Source organism: Rhamphochromis longiceps, linkage group LG6 (assembly GCF_057381845.1).
Source record: "Rhamphochromis longiceps isolate RC_006_pf linkage group LG6, R_longiceps_female_GT1.1, whole genome shotgun sequence".
NCBI lineage: Eukaryota > Metazoa > Chordata > Actinopteri > Cichliformes > Cichlidae > Rhamphochromis > Rhamphochromis longiceps.
In genome coordinates, this window is record NC_140562.1 from 8,626,312 (window position 1) to 8,651,040 (window position 24,729).

The 24,729-nt window shown below is 38.0% G+C and overlaps 1 protein-coding gene across 1 annotated transcript in view; it reads right to left on the bottom strand.

Annotated features, from left to right (window-relative positions):
- The window catches only part of LOC146667460 (basement membrane-specific heparan sulfate proteoglycan core protein-like), a 36,478-nt gene extending 16,247 nt beyond the window's left edge, over positions 1 to 20,231 (bottom strand). Inside the window, exons 1-16 of the mRNA XM_085408332.1 lie at positions 20,159 to 20,231; positions 19,079 to 19,432; positions 18,706 to 18,915; positions 18,337 to 18,597; positions 17,433 to 17,693; positions 16,968 to 17,228; positions 16,147 to 16,401; positions 15,128 to 15,388; positions 14,680 to 14,937; positions 14,264 to 14,345; positions 14,100 to 14,163; positions 13,750 to 13,906; positions 13,544 to 13,657; positions 4,476 to 4,829; positions 4,103 to 4,312; positions 3,733 to 3,993 (exon numbers count right to left, since the gene is read on the bottom strand). Coding sequence (XP_085264458.1) covers positions 3,733 to 3,993; positions 4,103 to 4,312; positions 4,476 to 4,829; positions 13,544 to 13,657; positions 13,750 to 13,906; positions 14,100 to 14,163; positions 14,264 to 14,345; positions 14,680 to 14,937; positions 15,128 to 15,388; positions 16,147 to 16,401; positions 16,968 to 17,228; positions 17,433 to 17,693; positions 18,337 to 18,597; positions 18,706 to 18,915; positions 19,079 to 19,432; positions 20,159 to 20,231 — 3,436 coding nt within the window. The remainder of the gene's footprint in view (positions 1 to 3,732; positions 3,994 to 4,102; positions 4,313 to 4,475; positions 4,830 to 13,543; positions 13,658 to 13,749; positions 13,907 to 14,099; positions 14,164 to 14,263; positions 14,346 to 14,679; positions 14,938 to 15,127; positions 15,389 to 16,146; positions 16,402 to 16,967; positions 17,229 to 17,432; positions 17,694 to 18,336; positions 18,598 to 18,705; positions 18,916 to 19,078; positions 19,433 to 20,158) is intronic.
- Between the last annotated feature and the right edge of the window lie 4,498 nt (positions 20,232 to 24,729).

Here is a 24,729-nt window from a genome sequence, read left to right on the forward strand (position 1 = left end):
AAGTGTAACAAGCCTGTAAATGAATGTTCCCCCACACAATAAGAAATATACATGATTATAAACTTCAGGGAGCCTAGATTACCCTTTATTTATCAACAGTTATTGAATCACTGGCTCAAAGTCAGGCTCTGAACTAAGTGACCTGTGACGAATGTTGAAAGTCTTTGTGAAAATCGTGTGACTTACATTTCACATCAATAGTGATGGATTTAAGTTTTGACCCCAGCTTGTTCACAGCTCTACAGTAATACTCTTCAGAGTCAGAGGACTGGATGGAGCTGAAGATGAGCTGTGGGTTTTTGCTGAGTGGTTGGCTGTTCCTCTTGTACCAGACATACGTAGCAGCTGGGTTAGCATCACTGCTACAGGTCAGAGTCACTGCAGTGCCCTCTGTGATTTCACCAGATGGACTCACTGACACAGAGGGAGACTTTGGGTTGTCTGCAGGAAACACAGGGAGACAAAAGCATGTTATTAGTTCCTTCAAAGGTTGAATTATTAAACAGATCAAACAACTCAATGAACCTGATGCTACTGGAGCTTCTCAGTAATGAGATTTGGATGGTGTTATCAGAGAGATGTTCTCAGTCCCATTGTAACTTTATGATCTGAATAAATGGCAAAATGTTCTAAACAAAACAAGGCTAAAAAAGCTGTTTTACTCACATTTCACATCAACAGAAATGTTTGTAGGTGTTGATGTTCCCAGCCTGTTCTCAGCTGTACAGTAATACTCTCCAGAGTCAGCAGGCTGGATGGACTTGAAGGAGAGCTGTGAATCTGTACTGACAGGTGTTTGATTGTTCATCTTGTACCAGACATATGCAGCTGCTGGGTTAGCATCACTGCTACAGGTCAGAGTCACTGAAACGTTCTCCTTGATTTCACCAGAAGGACTCACTGACACAGAGGGAGGCTTTGGAGCATCTGGAAGAGAAAACTCAGGAAAATAACTGTAGTTTGAATTTCTGACCAAATCAACTAACTGTGTAAGTGTACAATAACAGGAGTGAAGGGTTCTGGATGTTGTTAGCAGGAATGTCGTCATCCTCAGACATACTGTGACTGAATGAGTGGATCAAATTACAGTTCATTTCTGGGAACATGAAGGCCAGTTCAAACTTTCCACCATCACTGTGTCAGTAAAGGAAAGATTTGCAGATTGTCTAGAAACCACAGACAGATGTGTTTTACAGAAGCTTCGATAATTTTACTTCTAATTGGAAAAAACAATATGCTTAACAGCATGTGTGGCTTTGTGACATATTTCTCTTTTAGTTTGCATTTCTAGGCATACATCAGGGTTTGGTTTGATTATGTAAACAACAAATGAGAAGAACAAAAATACACAAACTAAATAAAGACTGCTTTATACTGGAGATCTTCTGGACCAGCTACTGTAGTTAAAAACACTGAAATCAGTTTTATGTAGTAAAGTTCAGGTCTTCAAGTATGTGTTGTGAGTAAAACAGAGAGAGAGCACTGTGGTATGAAACTGTTCCAGCCGCCAGGGGACACCATGTTTCATCTTTGACAGATGCAGTTTTCTGGCATTCAGTACAGATCATCTACAGATGGAGAACAGATGATCATATATGTTTTTAAACTTGATAGATCCTAGACTTTCCCTTCATTTTTAGCAGCTGTTGAATCACCAGTCACAGCCGCGCTCTGCTCTATCTGACCTGTGCTAAATGTAACAGCAGCTGACTGTAAACATGAAGCAGACAGACCAGAAGAAAAATGATATTATAGACAAGCATGTAGAAATATTTACAGACATTTTTGTGAAAATTATTTGACTTACATTTCACATCAATAGCGATGGATTTAAGTTTTGACCCCAGCTTGTTCACAGCTGTACAGTAATACTGTCCAGAGTCAGAGGACTGGATGGAGCTGAAGGAGAGCTGCCGTTCATTACTGAGAGGTTTTTGTCCATTCTTCTTGTACCAGGAGTATTGAGCTGCTGGGTTAGCATCACTGCTACAGGTCAGAGTCACTGCAGTGCCCTCCTTGATTTCACCAGAAGGACTCACTGACACAGAGGGAAGCTTTGGATCATCTGGAGGAAACACAGGCAGACAACAGCATGTTTATTAGTTCCTTCAAAGGTTGAATTATTAAACATATCAAACAACACAGAAAGTATTTATCATTTTCACAACTAAATGGAAGTCAATGATCATGATCGGCTGACATGTGAAATCGTTTTATGTCTTAATTTTAAAGGATATATGCAAATATATCCTTTAAAATTAAGACATAAAATGATTTCACAAAGATGTTGCATATAAACATAGAAGAAATGGAGCAGTTCAGGGATCGACAGCAGCTGAAATGAATTATGAAGTGGAGAGAGAAGAACAAAGCAGATGTTTGAGGACAAATATTTTTTCAAAATACATGAATACATTTTTGGAAACTTGTTCACCCACATTTGACATCAATGGAGGTATATTCAGATTTCTTCCTCCCCACTTTGTTCTGAGCTGTACAGTAATACTCTCCAGAGTCAGATGGCTGAATGGAGCTGAAGGAGAGCTGCTGTTCACTACTGAGAGGCTTTTGTCCATTCTTCTTGTACCAGGAGTATTGAGCTGCTGGATTAGCATCACTGCTACAGGTCAGAGTCACTGATCCGCCCTCCCTGAATTCATTAGAAGGGCTCACCATCACTGACACAAACTTTGGAGCATCTGCGAGACAAACCACCATTGGGCAAATGATGTGGAATTAAAAAGATTTTAACAACTGGAACTCTAGTGTTTTATTATCAAATTTTACATCAGAGGTACAGTATAAGATTGCAGATTTACTAGTCATCACTCAAAGACTTATGACATCTGATGCAGTACATGAAAAAGAAAAATAACATTTTTAAAAAGAGAAAATAATAAGTAAATACAATCTTGAAAAGAAGAGAAAAATCTCACTATCATAGAGAGAAGTTTTTGGTGGATTTGAGAAAAATGTATAAAAATTGTTCCACTCACATTTCCCATCAATAGAAATATATTCAGATGTCCTCCTCCCTAATTTATTAACAGCTATACAGTAATACTGTCCAGAGTCAGAGGGCTGGATGGATCTGAAGACAAGCTGTCGTTCTTCACTAAGAGGTGTTCTTCCACTTATCTTGTACCAGACAAACGTAGCTGCTGGGTTAGCTTCACTGCTACAGGTCAGAGTCACTGATCCGCCCTCTTTGATTTCACCAGAAGGACGCACTGACACAGAGGGAGGCTTTGGAGCATCTGCAGGCGATATTATCAAAATCAATTAATGTTAATAAGAACACTGAATATAAGTATTGTGGCTGTCTGTATGTTGTCGGGATACATGAGCAGACCCCATCATGGTTATTGTGAGTCCTTACAAAATTATGTAAAATGATGTTGTTATGTAGTCGTCATTCCTGTATGTGAGGTGTAGATCACTGATGACAGATTATACAACACAGGAACATCACAGTGATGTCAATAAACAGTAAAAAGTTTTTTGTGTTCTTGGTGCTTTTTTGTTGCTGTCAAAAAAAGTTTAAACAATATAGACATTTGCATAAAATACAGTTACCTAATGCTTCAGAAGAATTATTGACATATTTTACAGTTAGTTTAGACATCACTGCACTTTAACTAGGGAAATGTTAAATATGCAACAAATAATGACATAAGGAAGGAAGTGAAACTGTTCAAGAGAAATTAATGTTATTAAAGTTGATTTACTGACATTTCACGTTGATTAAAACAGATTCAGATGTCCTCTTCCCCAGGTCATTCTCAGCTGTACAATAATACTGTCCAGAGTCAGAGGGCTGGATGGAGCTGAAGGAGAGCCACCACTCCTTACTCAGAGGTGTTTGACCATCCTCCTTGTACCAGGTGTAATTAGCTGCTGGGTTAGCATCACTGCTACAGGTCAGAGTCACTGAACTGCCCTCCACTATCTCAGCAGAGGGACTCACTGACACAGAGGGAAGCTTTGGAACATCTGGAGGAGATGAAAATCTTTAAATTGTGATTTTTTTTCCCCCTAATATTGAAGATTTTATTTCACATGTTACATGACATTTCATAGTGACACTGTGGAGTAAACTCACACACTGCAGCAGAGCGGTAACCCTCATGTCCTTTAACAGCACAGGAATAGCTGCTGTCATCACCTCCAACAGAGACTCGCAGAGATGTTTCTTCCTCTATTTTCTGTCCATTTTTGTACCAAACATATGATGGAGGATCAATTACATCACAGCTGCTGTGACACTGCAGCTCTGTGTGGGCTGATGATTTTCTTCTCTTCACCTGCAGGTCTGAATATGGAAGGAAAGAACAAATCGTCTTCATTTTAACTAAACCATCAAAGTGAATGAACACGGAAAAACAAACCTTCAGAGCAGGTTGAATGTAAGCAACATGGCTAAAAGCAAGTGACTGAAAGACAAACACAATATTTATTTTCAATGAAAATCTTACCTGTGACAGTCAAAGTGACTCCAGGTGAGCCAGTATAACTTCCACCATACTGGTTTGTCATGAATCTGAACTTGTACTCAGCTGAGTCACTCTCTCTCAGGTCTGTGATCCTCAGAGTGCAGTCCTTCTCATGAAACTGGTGCTCAACCCGCCCTGTGTAGTCTGGGTCTGTTCTCAAATCCACTGGCCCATAATACTCATTTCTAATAAACCATAATCTTTCCCGAAACATAATTCCACGGTTCCTATTGTTTGGGTAACTGTAGCTGCAGCCTATGTCCACTGTTGATCCTTTTAATGCGCAGATGTGAGTGGAAGTGTAAGTCACTGACCAACCAGTCTGACCCAGTACCGCTGTAACACAGAGCACATCAGACACTACAGACACAATCACAGTTGCATTAATAATGAAAACATTTGTTTACATTTTCTTTAACATGAAAAGCAACATAAATAATAAAAAAGCTTTGCATGTTATTATAAAAGCAGAGCGTTCCTTCCTTTTTTAAATAGCATTATTATTTATGATTAAATTGTTAAGCTGTAGTGAACAAAGGGATTACAAGAGTAAACGTAATGTTAATTGACAAATAGGATTTTTTAACCTAAGTTAGTCAAAAACATTTCATCTGATACTGTTTTCTCTCTAATGAGACTGTGAGTCTGACAGAGCAGTTCATAAAAATGCAGAACAGAAGTTCTGCATGCCTGGCTGCTGCTGTACACTGTAAACAATGCAGATGTAAAAAATATAAATACATTAACACGCCTAATGTAAATAAACTCAGAAACCTGTGGCTGCAATTAAACATGATTTTTATTTGTATTTATTTATTTATTACTAAATTTACAACTTTGCATACGTTCCATGTTTATTGAAAACGTAAAACAGCTAAATGCAGTTTACTGCTGTAAATCCATATTTAAAATTTGGTGTACAGATTTAAAGTGACACTAAAAAATTAAAGTAAAATAAATATAGATTTTGTAAGTTTACATGGATTTATTCATTTCTTTACATGTTGTGTAATTAAAGTTTTAAAAATGGTGGGGAAACTTTTTACAAATGAGTGCACAGTTTTTTAAGTGAGTACATAACATCTGCGACTTTTATTAAACTGTCAACAGGTATATGGTCATTTCACAAGTGGTGCATTTATATTACCAAAATTGGTAATAATAATAAAAATAATAAAAAGTAATAAAAACAGAAACGTAAATTCTGTTTTGTTATTCTTAAGAGATCGTCATATTTATTGATTGTTATGTAAATGTTAGATTCCTTAAATTATTGTTTGTACTTAAAATAAAGTGTCTAACACTAACAGTATCAAAATATTTTTGGAATTACTTTTTTATATATTAAAAAGTGAAAGGGTTAAATCAGCACCAATCAGATTTTGTATTTTAGTTCTGAACAAGGGGTGTAGGTCGAACCTCAACAGTATTTCATTTTATGAGCAGAGACATAGGATGAAAATTAACTTTACACAGGGAGACCACTGCAGGTTACAGGGTTTTATGGATTATACCACAGTGGCTTTATGCCACTTTGTCACTAAATCTCTATTACCAATTGTATTGCACTATTTTATTACATTAATAAAAAAAAAAAGACTTTTCACATCAAATTACATTATAAAACCCCCACTAATAACAGTACTTTTCTGCAATTATAAGTCTCATTCATTTTATCAGACAGTTTGACCATGCTATTAGGTAAATCAAGTTTTTTAATTTAATATTTAATTTTTTATAAGAATCTGCAAGATTTAATGTAAATGCAAAGCTAAAATGGAATTCAATTTTAATTTCAATTTTATTTATGCAAAGCCAAATCTCAACAGCAGTTGCCTGCAAAACAACTGCATTTTAATTTACCATTGTCTGTATTTTCATGCAGAAAAAGATTTTAATGTGATGGTAAATTTCCTTTATTTTATTTTACTATTTTTGGTATCCAAGTGGCAGTTATTGGTTGTTGTTTTTTGTTGTTGTTGTTTTTACAAACTTTTTATAGTGTATTTTTTGGTCTCTAAGGGCTGATTTGCTAGTAACCAACACAGAATAGAAAGTTATGAAAATGCAGTGATGAGGTTTGGTTCCTTTTTTTCCTTTTCCTTTTTTTTTCTTTTTCTCGTGCAGAGTCAGTTTCCTTCGGATAAACTAGACCCAGACCCAGATGTTGTGCTGCACATTTCAAACAGTCCTATCCATGTCTATCCTTCTTAAAAGACTGAAAGTTGCTGAATATGTCAACATTTTTACCAAATCTTATTACCAAAACAATAATATAACTCAATAAAGAATGCATGGTAATGGGAAGTGATGCATTTGTAATTTTTTAAATATATCTCTTTTAGTTTCATCTGAAAAGGACCTTCATTGTAGAGGTTAGGTATTCAGTACCTGGCACAGTGAGAAGCAGGACAATAAATCCACTCAATGCTGCTGCAGTTACACTCATGGCTGCTCCTCTCATCTCTCTGTGTGATTTCAAAGAAAATTACATCAGTAAAGAATTGAGTTAGTGCATTTCACTGTGCAATAAAATAAGAATGTAAACAAAGTCTTCTTACCATAGAGAAAGATGTTGTCTTCTAATGACAATGTTCTCATATGATCAGTTCAGTAAGCAGAAGGCAGAACTGTAGCTATTAGACCAAGCACCAGGGGCGGAGCGTGGGGGTGGCTTACGGGGCTTAAGCCCGGGTTGTTTTGTCAGAAGCCCGGGGTATTTTGGAGTGTAATTTTTTCATAGTTAGATGCCTGGCTGACAACTGTATAAAACAAAAAGTACACACAATATTCGAAGCACATAGTGCACACTGTGGGAATTTACGACTGTGCGTGAATCCCCCCCTGATATTGGTATGATCCAAGCTCAGGCACTAAGCGACTGAGCGAGGGGGCGGGGCAGCTGCTGCCCGTGAGTGCGCTGTTGGAGAGACGGAGCCAGCCATACTAAGGAGAGCTTAAGTTTGACAAGGTACCAAAGCAAATCATTCGTGCCGTACAAATAATGTAAATATGACGGTGCATCACGAAAGATTGATATGAAACTGATCACTTGACCAATATTACGTTACTTGCTCTTCAAGTGAATCAACAAATGGCAAAATGAAAAGCCGAACAAATGCTATTTTTTTAGAGTCTTAGCTTACGTGTGTTTATTTCATATTTTCAGTTCTTACCCTCCCCGACTAAATCGGTTTCAGTTATGTACTGAAACATAAGAATGGACATTAGAGGCTTCTTTCAAAGAAAAAACTCAGGTAAATGTTATTTTATATATTATGCTTTGTATGTTGTTCAGTATATTTCTATGCAAAACAAGAGGGATTTCAGTACACAGCAGGATATTCACATTTGTAACCAGATATTTACATACACTTTAGGGAGAAAACATAAAACATTTTTACTGTACAACATCAATTTAGAGTAAATTTTTGTTTTAGATAAATATTGAAATATATTTTGAATTAGTTAAATTTCAGAATAAAGAGAGACAGAGCTATTTTTATCACTTTCATCAAATTTAGGAGTACATGTACACTAAATTTATTGTTAATTAATAAGAAAACTCCAGACGATTCCATTCTGAGCTGAAGAAGCTTCTGATAGGTTAGTAGAGTCCATGTGAGTAAACTGGTGGCACAGCTGTGGATGCATATAAGGCAAAACACAGAGCCTGTTTCTTTGAAATGGGAAAATCAAGAGATGTCAACCAAAACACCAGGAAAAGAACTGTGGAGCTCCATAAGTGTGGCTCAGTTTGAATACAATTTGGTGCCATTTGCAATTAAGAAATACAGATAGTTTCTCTCTTTACTCTTAAAGTTAACAAATATGTTTTTTATATTTATCAATCTAAAGAAATAAACATTTAGTCTGATTTGATGTTACAATTAAAAAAGTGTTTTTATCTGAAGAGTAAATATCTGGTTTCAACTGTATATTTGATGATTGTCAGCACAAAGAGGGAGAGAGAGGAGAACGAGGACAGAACAGATGAACAAGAGCAGGTGAGACAGACATGTTAGTCAAATGGTTGTTTACCAAAAGTATCACCGTATCATAGGTCCTCATGTATCTCGTACCTAGTGTTTCTTTTTAGGTTTGTTATTTTTCAAATTCTGTATTTATTACGTTCTGCAGGCTTGTTTGCACAACAAGGCTAAATAATTATATAAACTTTTCTCAATCTAAATATTGTACTTTGGTAGAATTAAAAAATAAGTGTAGTGCAGGTCTATGATGATTTTTAGTGCTATCATCTAGTTCTGATTCTGGTTCTGTCTTGGTTAAGTCCTCAGTAGTCCTGATTTTGAACTGTTGTAGTCCTGTTTTAATTCTGGATCAGTTCTGGGTCTGGTTAAATTGGGGTTTAGGCCTTGTGTCTTGATACAGCCCTGACCTTGTTCTGCCTTGCTGCTTAATTAAAAAACTAGTTTAAGGTGTCCTGCACATGTGATATATATTTTTCCCTATATGAAGTCATTCTTTTTTGAACAGAGCCTATTAATCTTTTAGTCATTTCTACACCCCCCCCCCCCCAAAAAAAAAAAAAAAAAAAATCCCACATGCATACTACTCTTTGGGCTAAGCCCCGGGTGTTTCAAATGTCTGGCTCCGCCTCTGCCAAGCACACTTCCTTCCTCTTCGAGTTATTATTAGGCATGAAGTCAGTACATCTGGGACTGCTGTGGTTTTCCAATCCATATACAGCACTCTTAATATTTCCTATAAAGTCTTGAGGGAATAATTTGTGGTGTTCTAATGCCAAACCACAGCTCACCAAGGCCACTTTTAGAGAGAAAGAGAAATTCTCAGTTTTACAACTTTTATTTATCACAAGGAAAGGCATTTTCAAAGTACTTTATATTGCATAGACTGACAGTGGGGCCCATGTAGGATCCATACCGATTTTGTCTTTATGGGCCCACAAAAGGTAATCCTGTGGGCAACATATATGGGCTCCACCACAGAGAACCCATTATACTAAAGGGATCCCCAAAAAACAACTGCTCCACTCCCTTTGTGGGAGTTGGGGAATGGTATAAATGTGGACTGTATACTATACTACTACTGTAGACTGTTCACATATTTATAATACAGAAATGCCATAGACATCTTATTATTATATTTCAAGAGAAGATGTGAAAGTTTTCAGGCCAGATTCCATTTTCTATGACAGACTGAGCTTTTTGAGGATTTTATGGTGTTTTTTAAATTGTTTTTTATATTTTTTTATTTCAGTGAGTTGATCCATAGTAGTTTAGAGATTTGGTAATAAGTAAATAATTATTTAGTCTGGAAGAACACACGTATTCCTTGGGTGTTTCAGGAAAGCCATAATTAAAATCCACTAAATTAAATGAGTGATGAAACCTGAAAATGGGTGTAGTTGAAAATAACTACTCGACTAACAAAGCAGCATTACCTGACGAAGACCCCACTCAACTCATAGATGGGATTGTTCACCTGATACTGATGTAAGCTTTATAAAAAAAAGAAAATCTGAAGCATGATTTCAAACATGGTTCCTGAGAGGAGTCTAACAAATTATGATCCTTTCTGCCATTCCACTTCAAGAAACTGAATTTTGCTGCTCTCTAGTGTTTCAGCATGAGAGCCAGATATATTCTTTTGACAGCTCAAAAATTGCCTTCATGATCAAACTGCTGCAGTGAAGCATTTTAAGGTGAGGTGAAGCAGTATTAAATTCTAACCTGACTCTGTTTTTCTAAGAATTCATTAATAAACTCAGAGTGTTTGACAAAGGCTCAAATCTGTGCACAGCAGCTCAAAGGTAAACGGAGAGAGGCAGGCTTTTCTGTAGACTTTTGGATATAGCTGATGCATGTTGGCTAAAGCAACACAAACACATTATTTTTCAGTCTGAAATGAAGTAATATAACTAATACTGGGAAACTCAAGAAGTTTCTTTTATATGGATTTCAGAGTTTAATTTCCAACTGTCTGTCAGTTTTTTAAACCCAGATTTCACCTTTAACAGAGACATCAATCAATAATCAGTCAATCAATATTTAATTTGTATAGCACATTTAAAAAGGACAAAGTGCTTCACACAAGGTAGCAAAGCAGATTACAACAAAGGCAACAAAAACAGTTAAAAACAATTGAAAACAGTTATAGTTACAGTTACATAGCACAACTGCAGACCAGGGCCCTATTTCAGGAAGCCGGTTTAGAAAACTCAGAGTGAAAAACGATACTCAGGGTTGAGTAACCCCAAACTGTCCAACTCGGAATATTCGGTTTCAGAAAGGCTGATAACAATTAGTTCAGTCAACGCGGAGTTGCTTTAACCCCAAATTAAGCGCGCGCACGAGGATACATAAAGCCCTGATTAGTGGAGCACAGATTAAGCGAGTCACCATGGAGACGGAGGGAAAGAAGGCGCGGTCAATGCATTTTACAGCGCTTGAGGCCGAAATTCTGATGGCAGCATATGCCGATAACATGCAAATTCTGTGGAAAAAAAGTAACACAGCCTCAGCTGCAAAAGAAAGGGAGCATGCATGGCAAAACATAGCCGACAGAGTCAATGCGTGAGTGTTAATTTAAACATTGATCTAGGGATTTCCACCCATTTAACACGTTATTTTATTTTATTTTATTTTTTATTTTATACATTTGATTTTGTGATGTGATGTGAGCGCAGGTGCAACCCAACAGGCCCCAAACGTTCCTGGCAGCAAGTAAAAATGAAATATAAAAATATAGTCCAAACAGGTAAGGTGTAATTGTATTACGAGCCATAGTGCTTGGTCTGTTTGTCCGATGTAAATTAATTGCAGTTAGAGGCTACATTAATTTCCCCTCTGTAAGCACTTATTGAAATTATCTGAGCACATTACAAGTACATATTTGCTTACTCTGTATGCTCAAATGTGACCCGTTATAGCCAACAGAAAAAAAGCGGAGGCCCGAAAAACAGGTGGGGGTCCTCCACCACCACCACTCACAGAGGCTGAGCAGTTGGCTTCCACATTTGTGATAATGTTGGCAGCATCACATATGATCTTCACAGTGCAGAGAACACAAATTAGCATCCATTACTATAATGAAATAATTTGTTAGTTTGAAATGCTACAGGGAACTATGTACCTGTACATTAATGCTGTGGAAAGACTTCCTGTTCACATAGTCTCCTTCATTTACTGAAGGAGCAATGATTGGAATGTGAGTGCCATCTATACAGCCAATCACGCCTGGGAACCGTGAGAATAAATGTAAAATTTAAGTAGTAGTTCAAGTATCACCACATCATGAATTAAGTTTTGTTCATCCTGATACCTGCAATTTTTTGGAATCCCTCTTTGATAAATCTTGTGGGTCTATGACCGGGGAACACCACAAACGAGTACAGGAGACGTTTCAGTGCAACTGTAACATTCCTGACTGCCCGACAGACGGTAGCCTTGGAAACGTGCTCAGCGTCACCAATATTATACAGAAAGCTCCCGTTTGCAAAAAACCGAAGTGCAATACAAATAATATGTACAGAACTGAGAGGATGTCCGCGATGTGTCACATGAGCAATATTAGGCCTGAGGATGTTATGCAAATGAATTATAGATTGTGCTGAAAAACGGTAACGTTCACACAGAAAATCATCAGGAAATGATAAAATGTCCAAACGCGCTCTGATCACTCTCTCCCGGCGGAGAGCTCTGCAGAGAATTTGGGCTTCAACATCTACTGGCTCTTCAAGGAAGGGGCACGCCATGTCTGACACTTCCTACAGTCAGGTTTCTGACAAAGAGGCGGAGAAGGTCAGGGTTAGTTGAAGTAAACCTGCTAGGGGGCAGGTTAGCTTCACGGAGTGTGTCGTCACAGTAACTCACTCAGAATTAATCTAAACTCGCTTTGTGAAACCGAAAACCCAGAGTTTTCGTTAACTCAGGGTATACTTACTCAGAGTTTGCACTAAACCGGCTTCCTGAAATAGGGCCCAGGTGGAAGTCTAATTTGCTTCAAAAGGTGAGTTTTTAAGTGTGATTTAAACGATTGAATGGAATCTGACATGCGAACATCGATAGGAAGATTGTTCCAGAGTTTGGGTGCTGCAATTGCAAAAGCTTGGTCCCCTCTGGTCTTTCGTCAGGGCCTTTGTTGCACTAAGAGCAGTTGGTTAGAGGATCTGAGTGCTCTCTTGGGGTTATACACGCCAAGAAGGTCTGTTAGGTAACTGGGCACCAGGTTATTTAAAAATTTAAAAGTATACAGAAAGATTTTAAAAACGATACGGTATTTAACAGGGAGCCAGTGTAGATTGGCTACAACTGGGGTGATGTGATCATGCCTTCTGGTGCCAGTTAAGAGGTGTGTTGAGGCATTTTTGAACTAATTGCAAACGCTGGAGGAGACAGAATTGGAGGCCCATGTACAGAGAATTGCAATATATCTTAGAATCTTACAAACCAAATCATGAAATAAGGAGGGGTGAGGCAGGGACAGAGGCTTTATTCTTTGCTGCCAAAAACAAAACAAAAATAATGTTAGGAAATACATTTAGAGGGACCTATAAGTATATTTTTGATTAAGTGGCTCCTTATTGCTAATAATTGTGAAGTTAGTGATGTATTAATACATCACAGAAAGTATTTTACATACGGGTAAAAGAAAAAAAATTACAATCATTTTTGGTGTTGAATAATTACAGTAAAAACCAAAATAATCCAGAGCACAGGGAAACAAAAGAAACAAGAAAATATTATTAATTATGTCATTAGCACATCTGGATCAAGAGTCATCACTATTAATAAGTTACTGTAACATGTATATGTTTCATTAATATCTGACCAATAACTCAGGAAGAGTAGCGATTCTTGTGACAATGGAAAAGTGCCCATAAAATGATAGAAATGACCTTAAACACAATGCTGCTCAATTTCATACAGGTTAGTTATGACATCTGTGTGAAGAAGTTGGAGAGAGAACTCAAAAAGGTCAGTCAAATTTAAAATTGTCTTTGATGTAACTGTATTCAGGAGTGCTGGATGCATACTTAGGACTTCATAAAGATTTTAAAACATTACCGTGGATAAAAAGTCTGCTAGAGAGATGGTTTTCCATGTCTGGGAAGTCTGTTGACTGTGCTGTACAGAGCAGCTGGATCCTCTGCATCTTCTGGAGTTGTGGTCTGGATTCTGCTGAACAGATATCACAAAAAGCTCAAAACAGACTGAATTAAGTTGTTTTATTTCTGTAAACACACGAGAAGCCACTGACCTAGGGGAAGTACTAGCACTTCTGAAAGTGACAGCGGAGTAGACGACCCTCTCGTCTTCTTCCTTGTGTTTTTTGGCCTGGGCTGGTCTGATGTTGGCTTGGACCGTATTTGCCTTGTGTTTGACAAAGCGGAGAGCAGTATAGACGACTTCGCCATCTGCAGATTGCAGCTGTAGACATAAGAAATGTACAATTCATAAAAGATTAAAATCAGTGCTTTAACTTTGACTACAAAGAAGAGTAGAGAGAACTTTTTTTTTTTTGTCTTTTTTTTGTTGGAACCTACAGAGTGCTGCACTTTAATGCTAGAATGTGTTTTTGTTTCTTTTGTACCAACATAGTTCACCTCCTCTCTCCTCTCACCTGTTCAATAGTGTCCGGTCTCTCTCCAGGCTCAGGCTGTTGTTGCTTGGGGGATCTCTTTTTTCTGGTCAGGATAATTCATTTTTAATGGTTAGTTCAAAGTGCTAAGTGCACTGATATTACAAACTCAACTACACAATAAATGACACTTAGCATCTGCTCACATGATCCATAGGATGACAGAGACGAGTAGGAGAGCCAGGAGAATAGCAGAGACTCCTGATATAACTGTTGGTTTCCTTGCTCCTAACAAAGAAAAGTGGTCAAATCATTTAGAGTTAAGGGTGTGACCCCAATTTTAGACATCACCACTGTAAGTCAATGGCTTTATAAAACTTAATCTCACTTAATTACTTAAACTTAAGCAAACCAAAAATCCCCAGTCTGATTAAAAATAGAAAGCTGCATGAGACAACTACATGTGTCGCTTATGACTCACATACACAAACAGAGAACAGTATAGTTTCCCCCAAACAGAAATAATTTAACAAGAGCAGTGCCCTTTGAATGGAAGGCACACCAGGTCCAGATGGTGAGTTATAACTTTCAGTGTTTAATCAACATTTCTGGTTTCACTTACTTGATGCAGTCAGCTGTAAGGTGGAGTAATGATGTCCTCTGTTGTTCTGGGCCACACAGGAATAACTCCCACTGTGTTCAGGTGTGATGTCAGTGATGGTGAAGTTCTGTCCTGATGCTTTTGGTGAGTCTTCATCCTCCTTGTACCAGGTGTAATTAGCTGCTGGGTTAGCATCACTGCTACAGGTCAGAGTGACTGAACTGCCCTCCACTATATCAGCAGAGGGACTCACTGACACAGAGGGAAGCTTTGGAGCATCTGGAGGAAAAAACATTTGTAACTGTGTATTTGAACTTTTATATAGCACAGTTTAACAGCATAGTCTGAGCTACTAAATGATACATCCTTTACATCATCCAGTGCAGCTGCTCATTGATCTGTAGCAGCTGACTGTTAATGTTAACAAACGCTGAGTAATCAGCTTAAAGAAACAACCAGTTTTACTCACATTTCACATCAACGGAAAGTTTTTTAGGTGTTGATGCTCCCAGCCTGTTCTCAGCTGTACAGTAATACTCTCCAGAGTCGGCGGACTGGACGGAGTTGAAGGAGAGCTGTGAATCTGTACTGAGAGGTGTTCGATTGTTTGCCTTGTACCAGGTGTAACCAGCTGCTGGGTTAGCATCACTGCTACAGGTCAGAGTCACTGAAATGTTCTCCTTGATTTCACCAGACGGACTCAGTGACACAGAGGGAGGCTTTGGAGCATCTGGAGGAGAAAACAAAGGGAAATAAATACATGGTATTATTTCCTTCAACGGCTGAAAACTTGACCAAATCAAAAACCTCAATGTTTGAATTTTTGACCACATCAAACAAGTCTGTAAGTGTCGAGTTCTGGAGTTCAACATCCTCAGACACAATATAAGCTGATCAAATGACAGTTTATTATTGTTAACTCCACAACTGTCTGTTCTTTCAGTAAAATGAGCATGTTTGCTGTTATTAACATTCACACCAGCAGAATATGAAGGTGTGACACTCTGTCCAGTCTCAAAAGGTTCATTTCATTGAGAATTTTTCTGGAACTTTGTGTTTTTCTGCCAATGCTTGGATGTTGTTATTCTCATCTAAGTCATTGTCACTATCATCTATTTTCTCACACTCGTCAATACACCCTGAACAGCTTTTAAACCTCTCGCAGGGCTAGATCATCTATCCATACATTTTTAACCACTTTTCAAGCTTGGCATAAAACGTTCTTACAGTATCATCAGTTTAAAATGTAAACTTTCTCAGTAATGAAGAGAAGTTGAGCAATATGCATGTTTTTAAAACCTCATGCAGCCTTGAATTTCCTTTAAGAGTTATTATTATTAAATCACCAGCAGAATCACTGCCGTGCTCTCCTCTGTCTGACCTGTGATAAATGTCACTGCAGACTGTAATCATGAAATAGACAGAGGAGAAGAAAGATGATATTATACATATTTTCACTTACTATAGCCTATACATAGTTTCACTCACATTTCACATCAATAGTGATGGATTTAAGTTTTGACCCCAGCTTGTTCACAGCTCTACAGTAATACTGTCCAGAGTCAGAGGACTGGATGGAGCTGAAGATGAGCTGTGGGTTTTTGCTGAGTGGTTGGCTGTTCTTCTTGTACCAGACATACGTAGCTGCTGGGTTAGCATCACTGCTACAGGTCAGAGTCACTGCAGTGCCCTCTGTGATTTCACCAGACGGACTCACTGACACAGAGGGAGGCTTTGGAGCATCTGCAGGAAACACAGGGAGACAAAAGCATGTTATTAGTTCCTTCAAAGGTTGAATTATTGATCAAATCAAACAACTCAATGAATCTAATGCTACAGGAGCTTCTCAGTGAGGAGATCTGGATGGTGCTAGCAGAGATGTGTTCTCAGCCACATCATGACTTCATCAGCCAATCGATTTAATGTTTACACTATATTTACATAACCCTATTACCTAAAGTGTCAGTGGGGACACTGATTTGATAATCTCATAATCTTATGTTATGTTTCAAAATAGAGCATAGAGAAAAGATCAAATGTCTGAGGAAAAAGTATCATTTTAAGAAAAGAATAATGGTAAAAAAAAAATTAGCTTGGTTGGGTACAAAAAATCTTATCTGTAAATTGTGGAACAACTTCAGAAAAATGTTCCTCAATGTAAAATTGTGAAGACTTTCAATACATGATCATCTGCAGTACATGATATCATCAAAAGATTCTGGAAATCTTGAGATGGGGCCCAAAATCTATATTGGATAGCATCGGAAACAAGCAAGTGATCGAGTAAAACGGTAAACTTGTTCACCTACATTTGACATCAATGGAGGTATATTCAGATTTCTTCCTCCCCACTTTGTTCTGAGCTCTACAGTAATACTCTCCAGAGTCAGAGGGCTGGATGGAGCTGAAGGAGAGCTGCTGTTCATTACTGAGAGGTTTTTGTCCATTCTTCTTGTACCAGGAGTATTGAGCTGCTGGATTAGCATCACTGCTACAGGTCAGAGTCAATGATCCGCCCTCCCTGAATTCATTAGAAGGGCTCACCATCACTGACACAAACTTTGGAGCATCTGGAAAAGAAAATATATTTATACAATCATTTAGTATTTTGGGAAAATGATAAAATATTGACATAATGTAACATCGGAAAGTCTAGTATTTCAATCTCAAATTAATCTTCATGTTAAAAAATATTTAAAAGGACAGAAAAAAAACATCTCACTATGAAAGACAGAAGTGTGATGGGTGAAATATATGAAATTATTCCCACTCACATTTCACATTAATAGAAACATATTCAGATGTCCTACTTCCCACTGTATTAGCAGCTATACAGTAATACTGTCCAGAGTCAGAGGGCTGGATGGAGCTGAAGAAGAGCTGCCGTTCTTTACTGAGAGGTGTTCTTCCATTTATCTTGTACCAGACATACGTAGCTGCTGGGTTAGCTTCACTGCTACAGGTCAGAGTGACTGAAGTGCCCTCCTTGATTTCACCAGAGGGACGCACTGACACAGAGGGAGGCTTTGGAGCATCTGGAGGAGATATCAAGATTTATTAAAATTAACAAGATAACCAAATATCAGTGTGTGTGTGTGTGTGTTTACCGATGTGAGTTGTAGGGATATGTAGTACTGTGTGAAGACTCCTTCAAATTTAAATTCTACTCTCCAGCCAAAAATCCATATCATTTTAACAGTCTCTCTCTATATTTCCGTTTCTATAAAAGAAAATATATTTTTTTTATGACTTGTGGTGCATACCTGAGTGCAGCACCATTTTAGAATATGGAGTCTTGTTTTTTTTTTTTTTTTAAAGAATGAATCTATTGCAGTTAAATTCTATTTTTTCTGTTATTCACACCCAGTGATATAGTTATAGTTGTTGTTCCTGTGTTATGTGTAGATCACTGATGACAGATTTCAAAACAAGTAGTAAGTAGTAAGTAGAAATAATGGTTTCTTTTTTGTGTTCTTGGTGAATGTTTTGTTGTCTGTCAGGAAAAGTTAGAACAACACAGACATTTGTTGATAAGATCCCTCCTACAGATTAAACAGTGCCAGATTATTAGGCACAGTGTGAGTGAATGAGAAATATAGAAGAAACAAAAGGACTAAGGACATTTGAAAGGTAGTGAATGCATTTAAGAAAACCTATTACTGAAGCAGATTCACTCACATTTCACATCAATAAAGATGGATTCAGATGTCCTCTTCCCCAGGTCATTCTCAGCAGTACAGTAATACTGTCCAGAGTCAGAGGGCTGGATGGAGCTGAAGGAGAGCCACCACTCCTTACTCAGAGGTGTTTGACCATCCTCCTTGTACCAGGTGTAACTAGCTGCTGGGTTAGCATCACTGCTACAGGTCAGAGTCACTGAACTGCCCTCCACTATCTCAGCAGAGGGACTCACTGACACAGAGGGAAGCTTTGGATCATCTGGAGGAGATGAAAATCTTTAAATTGTGATTTTTTTTCCCCTAATATTGAAGATTTTATTTCACATGTTACATGACATTTCATAGTGACACTGTGGAGTAAACTCACACACTGCAGCAGAGCGATAACCCTCATGTCCTTTAACAGCACAGGAATAGCTGCTGTCATCACCTCCAACAGAGACTCGCAGAGATGTTTCTTCCTCTATTTTCTGTCCATTTTTGTACCAAACATATGATGGAGGATCAATTACATCACAGCTGCTGTGACACTGCAGCTCTGTGTGGGCTGATGATTTTCTTCTCTTCACCTGCAGGTCTGAATATGGAAGGAAAGAACAAATCGTCTTCATTTTAACTAAACCATCAAAGTGAATGAACACGGAAAAACAAACCTTCAGAGCAGGTTGAATGTAAGCAACATGGCTAAAAGCAAGTGACTGAAAGACAAACACAATATTTATTTTCAATGAAAATCTTACCTGTGACAGTCAAAGTGACTCCAGGTGAGCCAGTATAACTTCCACCATACTGGTTTGTCATGAATCTGAACTTGTACTCAGCTGAGTCACTCTCTCTCAGGTCTGTGATCCTCAGAGTGCAGTCCTTCTCATGAAACTGGTGCTCAACCCGCCCTGTGTAGTCTGGGTCTGTTCTCAAATCCACTGGCCCATAATACTCATTTCTAATAAACCAAAATCTTTCCTGAACCATGATTCCACGGTTCCTATTGTTTAGGTAACTGTAGCTGCAGCCTATGTCCACTGTTGATCCTTTTAATGCGCAGATGTGAGTGGAAGTGTAAGTCACTGACCAACCAGTCTGACCCAGTACCGCTGTAACACAGAGCACATCAGACACTACAGACACAATCACAGTGACATTAATAATGGAAACACTTGTATAAGGTTTCTTTATTCTAAGAAAACATGGAAACCAAAAAAGATGTGTTACTATGAAAGTAGAGCTCTCTCTTTTTCATCACACTGTCACACTTTATGTTCATGAGTTGGGATTTCTTCATGTATTAAGCTATAGTGAACAAAGAGACTGCAAGCCTGCAGGAGGAGATAAATAGGACTTTGTAACCTAAACGCTGTTTTTGTGAGTCCCAGATGTTCATCTTTTACTTCTCTTCTCTCTAATGAGTCTGATGATGAGTTTTACATAAAACAGAAGTGCTTCATGCTCCTGTTGCTGTATTCGTAGGTCTCTAACGGCTCATTTACAAGTAGCTAAATACAGAATGGAAAGTTATGAAAATTAATTTATGAGGTTTGGTTCCCTTTTTTAGTACAGACACTCATCACTGAATCCTTCAGATAAACTACTATCAGACCCACAGAAAGTTATATCAAACAGTCCTATGTCTACATGTCTATGTATTTATAAAGCTAATGAGAGATGCTGAATATGTGAAAATCTTTATCTGTGGAGACCAGTTCATTGGCACAATAATATCCCTCTTTAATGAACACAATAATTTTAAACATCATATTTGTAAACTTTTAAAGTAAATGTAACTCGCTTAGCCTTTGTTGTAAAATTTAGGTATTCAGTACCTGACACAGTGAGAAGCAGTCCAACAAATCCACTCACTGCTGCTGCAGTTACACTCATGGCTGCTCCTCTCATCTTTCTCTGCTACTTCAAAGAAAATTACATCAGTAAAAAATTGAGTTATTGCATTTTACTGTAAAAAAATCGATCAAATAACTACATTAAAACATGAACCTCGACTTACCATAGAGAAAGGTGCTGTCTTTTAACGGTAATGTTTTTCAGTGATCAGTTCAGTAAGTAGAAGACAGAAGTCAAGCTGTTAAACTAATCACACTTCCTTCCTCTTCCCATTAATAATCAGTATGATGCCAGTAAACCCGGGACGCTCTGGTTTCTGTGCACATGTAGCCCCTTAATATTTTCTATTAAGTCTTAAAGGGCTATTTTACTGCGTTCTAATTCCAAACCTCAGCTCAACACAACCAAAGACATTTATAGAGAGACGAAGAACTAGTTTTACAACTTTTATTTATGTAACACGAGATCTCAACAAATTCAGTTTTACCTTCTTGGACCTGGGGCCTGTTCTTCGTACCTCGCTAAGTAGGTTAGCTGGATTTGATTGTTGACGATTTCGCGTGATCCTGGATCGTTCGGTTCCCCGAAGCTCATCCGGGACTTGCTGCCATAGCAACAGAGCCGTAAGCGTAAACCTGCTCGGGAGCAGGTTCACTTTATGTAAACAAGATTAGATCGCGGCCACTCAGGTATGTCCGCTTCATTTATACGAAAGCAACAGCGATATTTTACCACTGTTTTACCACAAATAAATATTATCAATGCAGTATTTGATTCTTTTAATGATTTCATACAGATACATACAGGTCATTTTCTAAAAAAAGGGAAATGTACTATTAATCATTCTAGTTCATGTATTTGATTATTTCAGATGTAATTCATATTTTAGAGTTGTAATAGTAAATTACTTCGTGTAATCAAGATGAGAGACCACGGCTATAAAAGCGAAGGTGGATTTGGGAAGTCTGTCGCAGCCATGTCCTGTCCGTTTACGCGAGCAACCCATTGCGGAAGGTGCAAGATTGATAAGGAGAGTTTTCAGAATTCAGCGTATATTGCGGGATAGACAGGATCCTTTAGCTCAGCGCGACAGTGTGCTCATAGAGAGATATCGATTTTCCCGTGAGGGTATTATTTACTTAACCAACTTGTTGACGAGGGGGTGCAGGACCACCACCTGTCTTTTTTTGCTCTGCCCTTTTCTTGGTTGCAGTTATAAACAAACAAACAGATTATTCCAGGGTCTCTTTTCAAGAGACTAAAAGCAATATAAGTGATAAATATTACCATTCTGTAGAATATTCTTATATTCCACTTTTACTTGTTCCCATGTTCTAGTGGGTCCTGTTGTGGCTCTAATGTGAAAGAGGATATAATGTAATATAATATAATATAGTGTAATATAATAAATTTACCCTACCGCCTACTGGTGTTGGCCAGAGGGGCCGATGGCGCGATATGGCAGCCTGGCTTCTGTCAGTCTGCCGCAGGGCAGCTGTGGCTACAACCGTAGCTGCTTGCACCAGTGTGTGAATGTGAGAGTGAATGAATAGTGGCATTGCAAAGCGCTTTGGGTGCCTTGAAAAGCGCTATATAAATCCAATCCATTATTATTATTATTATTAAATTACTTACGAGTTTAATTTGTCAGCAACTTTCTGCCAGCCCTCTCTCCTTGCTTTTGCAGCCTTTGCAGTGTTCCCTTGCGTTTTAATTAAACTCTGAAACTCCTGAAATCCCTCAATCAAGAGTTCTTGCTCTGCTGCCGAAAAATACTGAGCGCGCTCCTTCGACATTTTCGCCGACCAATCAAAGGGTTGCCGATCAATGTTTCTACTATCGATGCGTAGCCCCTGTTAAGCCACCCAGTGATCTCACATTACTTCATCCAGCTATACTAATCGTCAACAACAGGTGTGTTCGGAGAACCGGAATAGCGAGCTCAAAGTTGGCGCGATGTTTTGATCTCGGATGTAGTAAGCGAGGTACGAAGAACGGACCCCTGGAGTCCACATATGTGGACATCACATTTTGGGACGTCTAGACCAAAATACTTAATTTTTCTCTACAAGGGCCTGATATCCACTTACAAGGACATTATACTGCCACTGTTCTATCAAAATTTGAAACAAATGTCATATGTGGATCTCATTTTTCTCAAAAACAAAAGTTAGGTAAAAAAACAAACAAACTGTTAATTCTTTGTTTTTACATTTCTTTTGTTTTTACATTCACCCCCAGTCAACCCAGCAAAGAAAAATTAAAAATGCATGCCATGAAAGAATTCGGGTCTTAGGAGGTTAAGGTAATTCATATTGGGAAACCTAAATGTACAACAACATACAAACTAGGTGGAGTGAGAGCTATCGCTTATCGATTGAATGGAATCAAAGTATTGATCTGAGTGGGTCAGATCAGCTCCAAACGAAAGGGTTAAGGAAGGAAATCGAGAAGCAGTTCTTGTGGAAGTGGCAGTGCGGTCATGGGAGTGTTACCTAAATGTTGCAACGCAGCCAGTTAAAGAATGTTAGCTACCGCTCACCGCTGGTCTGCAGGCTTTATTTAAATGGAAAACTTCCACAACAGGCAAAAAAAAAAAGCTTTTTGCTAAAAAAAAAAAAGATTTAGAGCAGAAGTTTTTTGCACTGCATTTTAAAATGAAAACATATTGCATTTATTTACAATTAAAGACACAGAGCAGAAAGTGTGTTACTGTTTTACATCCACAGACACACAAGAAAAGAAGCAGGCAACATGAAGTCAAGTTATGGCAATTTTATTTGTGTATTTCAGTACATGTATTTAGATTAGAGTTTTAAAAAAACAAACAAACGTCCCAAGAAGAAGGATGGGGTGAAAGAAAGGTGGAGAGAGGGGGAAGGAGGAAGAAACTATTGATGTCCTCAAACTTGATGCTGCTGGGTCAGTTCTTTCTCAGCAGTCTGCTCCAGAATCCCCTCCTGTCCTCGGCTTTCTTTTCTTTTGCCTTCAGTTCGTTTAAGGTTTTGTTGAGCTGCTCCTCGGCATCTTTAAATTTTTCTTTCAGCTGCTGTTTGGCCAGTTTCACTTTCTGTTTGAGGAGCTCTTTAGCTTCCTTTTTGTGCTTTTGTATTTCTTTGAGTGCGTCTTTGCAGTCTTTCTTGGTCACCGTCATTTCTTTCTTGAATACCTTCACCTCAATTTTCTCTTCTGCAAGTTCTTCTTGCACTTTCATCAGTTCCTTCTTCATGTTTTGAGTGTAACTCTTTGTATCTTCCATTTCTTTCTTTGCTTCCTGTATTTTAATTTTCTCTTCCTCCAACACTTTTTGCGCTTCCAACAATTCTTTCTTCAAATTTTCAATCTCATTTTCTGCCTCATGTTTACGTTTTTTCTCCTCTTCAAGTTGTTGCTTTACATGCAGTAATTCCTTACTTAGTGTTTCAGCTTCAGCCGTTACATTTACAGCTTCTTGTGTTGCCAACTGCATTTTCCTTTTTTCCTCTTCAAAAGGACCAGACATAGCAATAAAATAAAAAATAAAAAAACGTGTGTGAGAGAGAGACCGCATGTGTGTGTGTGTGTGTGTGTGTGTGTGTGTGTGTGTGTGTGTGTGTGTGTGTGTGTGTGTGTGTGTGTGGTGTTGGGGGGCCTTGCATACACGTAAGCTTACACACAGTCAGTGTACACTACTTCTACTACTACTAATAATAATATTAGTAATTAAAGCAGAAAATGTAAAAAAAAAAGAAGAAAAAAGTTAGAAATGATTACAAGACTCATTTTATTCAGTCAGAGTTAAAACCTGCATAATAGTATTAATCAATAGAGTTAGGTGTCAGTGCACAAACTGTGTGTGTATGAGAGAGAGAAATGTCTTTATAGCCTTCATTTTTAAATAATGCTACGAGTAGACTTGGTGTCCAGTTTAGAGGTATTTTAGCCTGCCTTGAAGTTACAGTTTGCAGGCGTTACAGTTATTATCATGTAATATTTTAAAACATATTTAAAACTGTGCTTTACTAAAATGCAGGATCTATCATTGATAGGTAACCAGAGAAATAACACTAGTGAAATTAACAGTCCATATATCCTCTGGTATGTCATGTGTGCTTTTGCATGTGGTAGAAATAATCATAGTGGGCCACCAGGGCATATTTTGGTCCCAGTCCAGCCCTGGTCACTGTATAGTAGGAATAAATTATTTCATTATTTACAAACACCTGCTGGCAGCAAAAGGAAACTACTATTTGATTAGCAAAAAAATACTCAACTCTTTAGATTATATGTCATTTATTTTTCTTTTTTCTTTGTCAAGTAGAAACTTTTATAAGCATGTTAGCTACTGTTTATAGAGCCACTATATGTTTTTAGCTTGCACACAAATGCTTGTGTCTACTAATGCTATGTGCACAAACATTTCAGATGCACATTGTTGCTATAAAATGGCATCCTTTGGCCTCACATCTAACTTTAACAGTAGAAGACAAAAAGCATGCAATAAACTGCTAAACCTTGCATTCACTGACAGATCTGGATTAATCTACATTAATCTAAGAACTAATTGAAAAAT